The 12,505-nt window shown below is 54.7% G+C and overlaps 1 protein-coding gene across 1 annotated transcript in view; it reads left to right on the top strand.

The window, feature by feature from the left end:
- Window positions 1-12,505, top strand: part of LOC134346662 (neurogenic locus notch homolog protein 1-like) — a 105,861-nt gene that overhangs the window by 76,553 nt on the left and 16,803 nt on the right. Inside the window, exons 22-27 of the mRNA XM_063048158.1 lie at window positions 1,329-1,461; window positions 3,640-3,888; window positions 5,595-5,707; window positions 6,186-6,634; window positions 7,849-8,244; window positions 9,299-9,465. Of these exons, the coding sequence (XP_062904228.1) occupies window positions 1,329-1,461; window positions 3,640-3,888; window positions 5,595-5,707; window positions 6,186-6,634; window positions 7,849-8,244; window positions 9,299-9,465 (1,507 nt within the window). The remainder of the gene's footprint in view (window positions 1-1,328; window positions 1,462-3,639; window positions 3,889-5,594; window positions 5,708-6,185; window positions 6,635-7,848; window positions 8,245-9,298; window positions 9,466-12,505) is intronic.

The following is a 12,505-nucleotide window of genomic DNA, read 5'->3' as shown; positions in this document are numbered from 1 at the left end:
CCCGACAGTCGGGGAGGACATGGATGGACATATCGGAATGGGAATTAAAATGGGTGGCCACTGGGAGATCCCGCTTGTTCTGGTGGTCTCCCAATCTACGACGGGTCTCATCGCCTCCCTCTGGTGCTCCTCTTCCCTCCCCCTTCCCTTTTCTTTCTTCCATGGCCTCCTGTCTCTTTCACCAATCAAATTCCGAGCTCTTTGCTTCATCTCCCCCCGCCCTCCAAGTTTCACCCATCGCCTGGCGTTTCTTTCTCCCCTCCGCCCGCTTTTAAAATCTGCTCCTCAGCTTTTTCTCTCCAATCCTGCCGAAGGGTCTCGGGCCGAAACGTTGACTCTACTCTTTTCCACAGATGCTGCTTGCCCTGCTGAGTTCCTCTAGCATTCTGTGCACGTTGCTCGGATTTCCAGCATCTGCAGATTTTCTCTTGTTTGCAGGAGTTACCTGGGGTGGGAGAAAAATAAAACAAGTGAAGCCATTCAGAGTAAGTTGAGGAATTAGAATGCATTGCTTAAAATATATTTTTAAAAAACGGCTGAGTGCTTTTGACAGGGAATCGCTGCTTGCGAATAAGGGACCATCCACTTAAGACGAGGGTAATTTTTGTTTTCCTCCTGAGGGAGGTGAGATTTAGAAAAGACAACTGGAAGCAGAAGCTTTCTTATGTTGCTACGGCGGAGATGCATAGATTCTTGATAAGCGAAGGAATGAAAGGTCACCAGGTAAGGTGAGAACGTGGACTATGTTACAGTCAGATCAGCCGTGCCCAGTTGAACAGACTCGAGGAGCTGAGTGATTTTTTTTCCTGTTCCTACCTTGTGCAGCGGTGTCTGGAGCTCGCTCCCACGCTCGCTTTCTCTGACACACTCTCTCACATCCTTTCTCTGGAGCTGGACCCTCCGTGCCAGCCCCTGCTCCAGCCCGGAGCCCAGGTGCTGAGGAGTACTGGGATACTCCTTGGGAAAGCTACATTACCCACTCTCCAGCCCAGAACCGGCGCCATGTTAAGAACAACACAGAGAACGGTACAGTACGTGAACGGGCCCTTCGTCCTACAGTATCTGAGATTATCGTGATCCCATTTTACCTAATCTGATCTGCCTTTCCCTCCATTCTCTCCATGTACGCGTCTGTCTTCCAACGCGTTCCAGGGTCTTCCCAGAGCGGATGAAACGATAAGATTCCCTGTGTAGATTTTAGGGAGTTGATGCCGTGGTTCATGCGGGAGAATTGCATCGAGTTGGAAAGATTAGCGGTATTGGGATTGAAATCGCGAGGGGTCGGTCTTCCGTCCCATATCCTGATGTCGCTTTGTCCCTGTGTGCAGTGTCTCCCCGGGTACCAAGGCCCGAACTGTTCGGAGGAGGTCAATGAGTGCCGTTCCCAGCCTTGTCAGAACGGAGGTACCTGCGTTGACCAGTTGGACGGATACCGATGTTCCTGTCTGCACGGCACTGAGGGTAAAGAGGCACAGCCGGAGGGTGGGGGCTATGCACAGCGGAAGGGTGGTGGGTTGCGCACTGTCGTGGGGGTGGGGGAGGAGGTGGCACGTTGCGCACAACTGGAGGGAGGAACGTTGTGCACAGCCCGGATGGAGGTGGTTTGAACACAGCTGGAGGTGAAGGAGGGGTGGGGAGGGTTGTGCACAGTCCCGGATAGGGTAGGGTGTAGAGCTGGGTGAGATGTTGTGAACTGCTGGAGGGGTCACACACAACTGGAGGTGTCTGAGCAACTGGAAGGAGGGTCGTAAACATCTGGTCAAGGTGCCGTGGAGACCAGGACGGTGCCTATTGCAGCTGGAAATGATTCCGCCCACAGCTGGAGGCCGCAATGCACAGTAGAAGGGGCGGGCTGTGTGCAGTGGGAGGAGATGGGTAAATGCACAGCCGATGGCAATGATCCCTCTTTTTTCTACAGCTGTGCAGACCAACCACTGCACTGATCAGGATTTTGTTTTACACGGAACTGCGCTACTTTAATTTTTTTGTGTGTGTGTAATATACAGACAATGAATATTTAGAATGAAAATTGGAAAATCACATACTTTTTGAACAAACAATGAGTATAACACCTAAAACAAGTAAATGATGTCAGTTAAAACAACTGACAGGCACAATAGCAAAAAAAGAAACAAGTTTTTACTGGATAGCATCGGCGTTCAGCTGCCGGGTGGTTTATTAACAAAGAGCTATCGATTTCCATTCTGTGTTTATTGTTACAATTTGTAACAGTGTTGTAAATTGAAACACTGACAATGTAATTACATTGAAGCTCGAAAACGTCTCAAAGTAAAGGTTGTGGTACATTAATTATTTAGGAAGTTTATGGGTTATATTCATTAACACAATTAATTGCAGATTTTTTCATAGTTATATTAACATAGATTTCAAAATTATATTAACGTTATATAAAAGAAAATTGCACATCGCGGCAATGTGTGTGGGAGCATTTCAGTTACCACCTGTCTGTGCACCCACGCAGCTTAGAGGGGCCAGTGATGGAGGAGTGAGTGAGGACACAGTGGGAAGGAGGGTGAGCACACTGCGGGAGCGGAGAGGAAGTGTGCAGCGTGGGTTGTGAAGGTGGCGGTGCGCAGCAGGAAGGTGGATGAATCAGTGAAGGGGAAATAGAGTGCGCAACGGGAGGGGGGGGGGAGGGGAGTCAGTGCGCAGAGCCTGAGGAGGGGGAGTGAGTGCACAGCTCTGAGGTGAGATGTGTGCAGATGCTGGGTAGGGAGAGTGTGCAGCAGCGGGGAGTGCAGACCACAACTGGATGCTTGTCCCAGCTACATACTGCAGAAGGACCGGGGGTACAGATTGCGAAGGGGCATATCCCAAGGTGGGGAAAGCCAGCTATAGGTTACACCCTGGAGCAGCCACCACCCCCGCTCCACGGAACACCCAGGGACCTCCTCGGGTGACTCTGGGACAGCCCTTCCCCACACTGTGAGACTGGACAGCCCTCCTCCTGTGCAGCTCCCGTCCCCCGCCCTTCCCGCAGAATCGAACAGGTTACCTAACATGGACTCTCCCATCACTGCCCTTCCCCTCCTCCAGCTCCCGGCGAGCCCTACCCGGTTCTGATCGCGCGTCTGCAGGACTGTCTCCAGACTATCATTACAGTCGGACGCCAGATGCCCTGGGGTGTTGGGAATCGATCTCCTGTTTTGCAATCCCATTAAATTCCTGCCATCTTCCAGAGCCGGTGGTCTGAAGGGCAGGATGAAAAGGAGTTTAGGGTTGGAAAGCTGGGAATTTCATGGGACTGTACCAGTGGGAAGACCTGGCAGGAAAGCGGTGGGATCTTCAGGAAAGGGAATGGAACAGGGTGCGGTGGAGGGGATGGTATTACTGAGGCACGAGAGACGCGGTTACGTACAGAGACAGGCGTTCGCGAATATCGTGAATGAGGGGTATGAGGAGGGGTCTTTGCCCGAAATTTCGACGGTTTATTCACCTCCGTAGATCCTGTGTGATCTGCTGAGTTCCTCCAGCATTTTGTATGTGTTACGCAAGATTTCCCTCATCTGCAGAATCTCTTGTGTTTGGAAATATAAGGGTGGGTGTACCGAGGATGGGAGTCGGGGATATCGGGCAGTGACGGTACCTCTCTCTGCTTCCCACCCCACCCCACCCCAGGGCTGCACTGTGAGCACGACGTGGACGACTGCGCCTTACCCCCCGGCCTGGAGCCCCGGTGCTACCACGGGGGCCGGTGTGTGGACGGGCTGGGGGTCTACAGCTGCGAGTGCCCGCCCGGCTTCGTGGGCGAGCGCTGCGAGGGCGACGTGGACGAGTGCCTGTCCGGCCCCTGCCAGGGCAGCGGGAGCCTCGGGTGCACTCAGCTGGTCAACAGCTACCTCTGTCACTGCCGGCCAGGCTACACAGGTCAGTGATAACCCCGCGCCGGCGGACGGGGCGGAGCAGGGAAGGGGGGACAGGGGAATCAGCGATAGAGGCGGCAGGTTCCGGCGCAGAAAAGCAAAACGGTGGGGTGAAAGAGGTTAGAGCGTTGAAGGGGAGGGGGAGGGGTGGCACAGATTAGCGTAACGCTTTACAGCGCCAGCGATCGGAAGATCGGTCAGGGCTCCCCAGGGTGGAAGGTGAAAAAGGGCAAAGTTCAGGAAAAGGGGGCGGTGATGTCGAAATTGGTTTAATGGTGTCACGTGTATCAATACTAGGGAAAACCTTGACTCGTACACTGTTCATACAGTTGCGATTCATTACACAGTGCCAGGCTTAACCAGGAGAAATATTCCATCAGTAGACAGAACCAGGTTCGGAGAGCAAAATGTTCCTTCTTCGGAGAGCTGCAGAATATTCCATCGGGATATTAGGGCCTGTCACCGAGGCCAGCAAGTGGACAGGCGCGAGAGAGGGGGAAGGTCAGTAGAGATAGGAATATAGTAGGATCTGTAGAGCTGGGGATATAGGAGGATCTATAGAGCTGGGGATATAGGAGGATCTGTAGGGACGGGGATATAGGAGGATCTGTAGAGCTGGGGATATAGGAGGATCTGTAGAGGTGGGGGAGGATCTGTAGATTGGTGAATGTAGGAGGATATGTAGAGATATGGATATAGGAGGTTCTGTAGAGACGGGGATATAGGAGGATCTGTAGATACGGGGATATAGGAGGATCTGTAGGGACGGGGATATAGGAGGATCTGTAGGGACGGGGATATAGGAGGATCTGTAGAGATGGGGATATAGGAGGATCTGTAGGGACGGGGATATAAGAGGATCTGTAGAGACGGGGGTATAGGAGGATCTGTAGAGACGGGGATATAGGAGGATCTGTAGAGACGGGGATATAGGAGGATCTGTAGGGACGGGGATATAGGAGGTTCTGTAGAGACAGGGGTATAGGAGGATCTGTAGAGAAGGGGATATAAGGTGATCTGTAGGGACGGGGATATAGGAGAATCTGTAGAGATGGGAATATAGTAAGGATCTGTAGAGATGGGGGAGGATCTGTAGAGATGTGAATATAGGAGGATATGTAGAGATATGGATATAGGAGGATCTGTAGAGACGGGGATATAGGAGGATCTGTAGATACGGGAATATAGGAGGATCTGTAGAGACGGGGATATAGGAGGATCTGTAGGGACGGGGATATAGGAGGATCTGTAGGGACGGGGATATAGGAGGATCTGTAGAGCTGGGGATATAGGAGGATATGTAGAGATGGGGGAGTGCCGAGGAGGGAGGGGGAAGACTGGTGTCGGGGGGTGAGGAAGGATCGCTGGGGAGGGCTGATGGTGTGGAGAGATGTTTGGGGTCGGGGGGTCGAATGTGAGAGCCGTGTTGTTGGCAGGTCGAGAAGTCCGGGGAGAGGCGGGGGAGGGGGAATGTGGGGGTCCGCGGAGAGGAGAGAGGTTGGGAGTTCTGGCGAGAGGGGGGAGTTGGGCAGATCCGCGCAGCTGTGGGAGGTCAGTGGAGAGGTGAGGAAGGTGAGGGCTTGTGATGGAGCGGGGTGTCGAAGTCGGAGGAGGAGGGCCGGGGAACCGGGAGGCCGAGTACCGGGGGAGCGGGGGAAGGGTGAGTGGGCCGTTGGCCTGAGTGGTTACTGAGCCCCGGTGTCTCCACAGGCCAGCACTGTGACTCGGTGATCGACCACTGTACGTCGGCGCCCTGCCAGAACGGTGGCACATGCGTCCTCGCCCTCAACACCCCGTTCGGGTTCCTATGCAAATGCCCGCCTGTGAGTTGGTACCTCGGGGTGCGGGTGTGCGTGATGGGGGATGTGGGCAGGGGAAGGTGACTCTACCCTCGCCGTCCCGTCCTAACGGCAAGATGCCAGGAATGGGAAGGGGCGAGGCGGGTGTGGAGAGCGGTGAGGTGAAGTTGGGGGAAGTTGAGAGTGGCGGGGGGGGAGAGGAAGAGAAGAGATAAGAGAGAAGGTGGGAGGGGGAGGGGAGGGGAGAAAAGAGGGAGGGATGGAAGAGATTGAGGACGGATGGGAAATAGCGACGGACGTGGGAGGGATGGACGGACCGGGGAGAGTGAGGGACGGAATGATGACGGGTGGGAAGGATGAAGACGGCCGAGAAGGGAGGGAGGGATATGGGAAGGATGTGAGAGGGTGGTGTGAGGAAGTGCGTGAGGGATGGAGGTAGGAAATAGAGTGACGGAGAGAGGTACCGCGCTGCTCCTTACCAACACCCTCTCTAACCCCGCAGACGCACCACGGCGGGCGCTGCCAGCTCCCCTCCTCCTGCCGACGCTGCCGTAACGGCGGGCTGTGCGTAGCGGGGCGATGCGCCTGCCCACCGGGTTTCCGCGGCCCCGACTGCTCTATTCGCAGCACCGGCCGCTGCTCGCCCGGCACCTGCCTCAACGGGGGCACCTGTTCCGAGCGGTCCCGGCCCCCCTACTTCCTCTGCCTCTGCCCACCCGCCTTCGGGGGCCTGCGCTGCCAGCGGCCGGAGACAGGTTCCGGGCCGGGGCTGGGGCCGGGGGAGGGAGAGGGCTGCGAGGGCCGAGGCTGCGCGGCCGACCCGTGGTGGAGGTGCCCGCTGGCGGATGTCTGCCGCACCAGCTTCAAGGACGACACCTGCGACCCGGACTGCGACAACCCGGACTGCCAGTTCGACGGCTTCGACTGTCAGCAACCTGGGGCCGTCTGCAAGTGAGTGAGTGACAACGCGACCCCCATAACATGTCCCGTCCCGTCCGCCATCCAAATCACTCTACGTATCACATCCCACCACCGCTCTCCCCATAACATGTCCCGACCCGTCCCCCATCCAAACCACTATACATATCACATCCCACCACCGCTCTCCCCAAAACATGTCCCGTCCCGTCCCCCATCCAAATCACTCTACCTATCACAGCCCACCACCGCTCTCCCATCCCAAATGCTCGCGTACTCCGCAACACGATCTTCGTAAAGTGGCTCGCCCCCCCCCCATCACACTCCCGCCCCCACCCCACGGAACTCTCAGGCACCGATCGACACCCACCATACCTCCTGTGCTTTCCCATACTCTACCCACACATTACACCCCCACACCTACGTCACGCACCTTCTTCACGCACCCCCACCACAGTCCCCTCCACCAACAATACATGTTCCCTCTCTCCCCCCACACACGAGGCCGTCTGCCAATGAGTGCGCGCAATAGCGCGATCCTCGGAACGCGTCGGGCCCCTCGCCAGCCACCCAAAACGGCCCCACCCTGCCGCCTATCCCGCACCTACTATCTCCTAACGCGCTACCCACAGGTCGGTCTGTAAGTGCGCGCCATCCCGAAAGCGGCGCGCTCCTTTCTGTACCGACAAAGCTGTGTAATTGATTCCGCGCCTTCTGACGTTCCAGCCGCGCCCACCCTCACCAACACTACCCCAACTCCCAATTCACACAAAACCACCGACCCACACCACATCCTACCCCGCACTCCCCCCAACCCCACCAATGCCCACCCTACCTCGGACCAGCCTCCGCACCCTCTTTCTTCCTGGCTCACTCTCTCTCTCTCTCTCTCTTGAATTCTTACACATTCCGTTCCTCCCCGCTTTCTCAGTTTACAACTTCTCTGTTGCACTCGTTGTCTCTCCATGTCCTCTCCTCCCTCCGTCTATCCCTCACTTCCCCCTCCTTTCTCTCTCGCCCTCATGCTCTCCTTCCCTCGCCTCCCTCCCTCATTCAGTTCTTCCCTCCTTCCCCCTCTTTCTCCCTCCCTCTCCCCTCAATTCTTCCCCCCCCCCCTTCACTCGGTTCTCGTTTTTCTTCCGCTCCACCGTGTTATTCCCCACCGCCGATTCCCTTCCCTCAGTTCTCCCCCTTCACCCCCTCCTCTCGGTTCCTCGCCTGCATTAATCTCTGCCTTCCCCCTTCAGCCCGCGCCACCACACCTACTGCCGGCACCACTACAACGACGGTCACTGCGACCGGGGCTGCAGCGCGGCCGACTGCGGATGGGACGGTGTGGACTGCTCCCACCCCCGGCCGGAGGACCTGGCGGGCGGAACCCTGGTGCTCGTGGCCTCCCTGAGCCCAGCCAGTCTGCGTCCCCGCCTCTCTGCCTTCCTGTGGGCGCTGGGCCTGGCCCTGCGCTGCCCGGTGCGGATCCGGAAGGGGGCAGCCGGTGAGGACATGGTCTACCCCTACCGCGGCTGGAGGGACCTGGACAGACTCACCGCCCTGGTCTACAACGTCAGCGGCCCGGGCCATGGCCGGAGGACGAGGAGTCTGGTGGTGGACACCACACCCCCAGCACAGGACACCGTCCTCGGGTGAGTAGGATGAATCGAGAGGGGATGGGTGAGGGGAAGCTGGCGGCGGGGATGAAACACCAGAATCCAGCCACGGGATCCGGTTCTTGCGCAAGTGTGGATGGTAGCGGGACTGTGGGAAGGGACGTGGAGGGGGAAAGAGGGGTAGGAGCTGGGGTCTGTGGTTTGGTACAGCATGTTTAGCCCCCAGAATGGGGTGTGAATGAGGATGGGATGAGAGGGGGAGGATTTGAGAGGCAGCAGGGGTGTTGTGAGGGAGACAGTCGGGTCACTCTTCTGAGTGCTACCGGTACCATGTAACCCAGTGCTGCCTGTCGCATGGTCGGGTGGTTGGCGACTAAATCGGCTCCCCCAGCAGGCTTGCCTGGCGAGACATCCTGCAGGACGAAAAACAAGACCTGTCAAAGGGCGGGTGAACCCTCTCATAGGGTCAACGGCCATCTAGCAAACATGTGCCGTGAAGCGCGGAAAGGGCATCCCTTGCATCGAAGCTTGGTCTGGCCATTCACTGCAACAGATCTTCCCCCAGCCGTCCTGGACCCCACCATGCTGCTGGATCCGGGAGGGGATGTCGAGAGGATGGGTCTGGACCTGTGCAACCCCCTCCTCACCTAAAATCCAGTCACGCACACGCTGTTCCTTGAAAGGAACCACCATCATCCTATGGGATGGATAGCCAGAGAGAGGGGGCAGATTGAGGGAAATGGAAAGGGTGAGGTTTGAGAGGTCTAGTTGAGGGATGAGAGGCTTGAGGGCAAGTTGAAAGGTTGGAAGGTGTCGAGGAGAATTGAGAGGTTGGGAATGTCGAGAGTCTAGGACAGGGCTGAGGGAGGGGAAATGTCGAAGGTCAAAGGGAGGCTGAAGGGATGGAATTGTCGAGGGGCGGGATTGAGAGGGTGGAAGCGGTGAGGGTCCAGGGCGTGGTTGAGTGGTTGGGCGCGGCGGGGGGGGTGGTTATTGGTGGGAGAAGAGCTGAAGGTCGGGTCAGGGTGTTGGGTGTGGAACGGGTGAAATTTGGGGTGCGGTATCAGCCTCTGACTTTTGCCTCCGGCAGCTCCATCGTGTTGGTGGAGATGAACCAGCAGCCCTGCTTGGAGACCTACAGCAGCTGCTTTTCCTCCGCCCTGCAGGCGGCCGAGTTCGTGGTGGTTCTCGCCTCCACCCGCAATGGCCAGGAGTTCACCATTCCCCTGCGGGCCGTCGGTGTGATGCCCGAGGAAGGTCAGTGCAGTGGACGTCCAAAACCTGCCCGGCAGGGCTGCTCAGTTCGGGGTACAATGCGTATCCGGGAGGGTCGAGATCAGAGGGTGGTTGTGCACACGGGAGGGTCGCAGTAACAGGACGGGAGTACACAGAAAGGCTGCGGTCACGGGGCGGTGTGTAATGTGTTCGCGAGGCAGTCCACGGCGCGCTGTGACGCAGGGTGGGGTCTGAGATAACTGCGGATGACGTCAGGAGACGTCACCCGCAGCATACAGCACACCGAACGACAACGGAGATACCGCTGTCGGGTGATCACTGTACAGCCTCCGGGTGGGAGACATCATGGCAATTCTTTCCAACCATGACTCCATGACTGTGGCCCTGTCTGGGCCGGCAACTCCGTCATCAAATTTGCAGACAATACCGCAATGATAACAATGACACCACCACCCTAATTACAACTTACCACGAAACAGCTTCCACAGAGGAGGTGCCAACATACCGGAATGGTGCAATAACCATAACCTCTCACTCAACATCACAAAAACTAAAGATATAATCATCGATTTCAGGACACCTAGAAGGTGTGAACAAACTCCACTAGTCATAAACGGTGAAGCAGAGGAAAGAGTCTCCAGCTTTATGTTCTGGGTAGTGAACATCACAGAGGAGCTCTCTCCTTGATAGTAGGGAAGGCTTAGCAGTAACTATACGATCTTACGAGTTTAACGAGAGCAAATCTGGGCCAACCACTGCCGGTAAAGCTTTATCAATGCGCATTTGAGGACATACTCGCTCACTGCATCACAGTGTGGTACAGTATGATAGACCAAAAAGCACTTCGGCGAGTGATCAGGACTGCACAGAACCTCAATGGGACACAACGACTAGGTACGGAAACTAACTGCAACTGACGATGTCTACAGCGGGCTCGCAGCAACGTGATGGACGCATCCCAGCCCCGTAATCACTTGTTCAATCTCCTGCCATCCGGCGTGAGATACAGAAACGCCTCCGCAAGGACATCCAGAGTGAAAAACAGCTGTCGTGCAAATGACTGCCTCCCCACCCCCCATCCTCCCACTCTCTGTGCAATACATGGGCACGTGCAATATTTAGGACAGTTACTTTCCTTTGATTTCAGAGTTTTTCTTTAAACTCAGCTTTAATTATTGATGTAATGTTATATTTAATCATTGTATTTTATAACATTTTTAAGCTTTTTTTTATAACGTGCAATACTTGAATGGGATACCCCCAGTTTCTTTTAATTTTAGAGTTGTATGTAAAAGAGTTATAGAGTCAAAGAAAAGCACAACACAGAGGATGCCCTTCGGCCTATCTAGTGTGTGCAGAACCATTCAAACTGCTTACTCCCGTCGACGTGCACCGGGCATTAGCCCTCCATACACCTACCATCCAAGTACCTATCCAAATCCTCTTAAACGGTGAAATCGAGCTTGCATGTACAATTTGCGCTGGCAGCTCTTTCCACACTCTCACGACCCTTTGGGGGAATGAAGCTTTCCCACATGTTCCCCTTAAACGTTTCTCCATTCACCCTTAACCCGACCTCGGTGGAAAAAGGTCTGCTTGCATTTACCCTATCTATATCCCTCATAATTTTGTATACCTTTATCAAATCTCCCCTCAATCTTCTACATTCCAAGGAATAAAGTCCTATCCTATTTAATCTTTCCTTATAACTCAGGTCCTGGAAATTTTCTCTGTACTCGTTCCTCTTATTTACATCTTTCCTGCAGGTAGGTGATCAAAACTGCACACAAACGTCACCAACGTCTCTACAACTTCAACATAACAACTCATCTCCTGTACTCAATACACTGATTGATGAAGACCAAAAGCTTTCCTGTTATACCTCTTCCATTGAGATATACGCAACTCGGGACATCACATTCTGCCTTTCCAGTCCTGACTTTGTCTGAAGGTTTAGCAACATCTGTCTCCACAACCTCGGCACAATCTGTTGTGGCACTCTGGTTCCCATCCCCCTGCAACACTAGTTTAAACGCCCACCTTCCCTAGAAAAGAGCCCAATGATCCAAAAACTCTGACGCCTTCCCTCCTACGCCAACTCTTTAGCCACATATTAAACTGTATAACCTTTGAACTTCTGGCCTGGCTAGCACGTGGCACGGGTGGCAATCCTAAGGTCACAAGCCTGAAGGTCTTGCCCTTTAACTTAGCGCCTAACTCGCTGAACTCACTGTGCAGGATCTCACCACTTTTCCTACCCATATCATTGGTACCAACATGGACCACGACCTCTGGCCCTTCAGCCTCTCATTTATGAATGCCGAGGACTCATTCGGAGATGCCCCGGACCCTGGCACCCGAGAGGCAACATGCCATCCGGGAATCTCCTTCTCGTGCACAGAGCCTTCTTTCTGTTCCCCTTTCAGCACAGCTCGCCTTTTCTGCTCCCTTCCCTTCTGAGTCACAAAGCCAGAGACATGACTGCTGTGACTTCCTTCTACTCGGTCATCCATCCCCTCAACACAACAACATCCAACGTAATGTGCATGTTGTTGAGGAGGTTGGTCACAGGCGTAATCTGCACTGGCTGTTTAACCACTTTCCCCTTCCTGACTGTCACCTAGTGTCCTGTTTCCTGCAACCTGGGTGTAACTACCTCTCTGTATATCCTATCTATCGCCCCCTCATCCTCCCGAATGATCCGGCGTCCATCCATTTCCAGTGCCAACTCTTTAACGCAGATGGTGGAAGCTGCAGCTGGATGCACTTTTGGCAGGTGTAGTCGTTAGGGAAACTGGAGTTTGCCCTGCCTTCTCACATCCCCCAAGAGGATCATTTATCTATCCTGGCTGGCATCCCTATTGTTCTAACTGAGCAAATATAAAGAAAGAAAAAACAACAACTAAACTAGGGGGAAAATCTACCTACAGCTTTTTGCTTTCTCTTAGTCAAGCCTCTCTTCGCTCACGCCTCGAAGAAGTAAAGCCTCGAAATCCCCACTCTAACACTGTCCACTTCAACAATGGCTGCTCTGCTTGCCCCGAGCTTATTAATTTGTTCT

The sequence above is a fragment of the Mobula hypostoma genome, chromosome 5, assembly GCF_963921235.1.
Source record: "Mobula hypostoma chromosome 5, sMobHyp1.1, whole genome shotgun sequence".
Taxonomy (NCBI): Eukaryota; Metazoa; Chordata; class Chondrichthyes; order Myliobatiformes; family Myliobatidae; genus Mobula; species Mobula hypostoma.
Note: the sequence above shows the minus strand (reverse complement) of the source record. Positions and strands in the feature narration are given on the sequence as shown.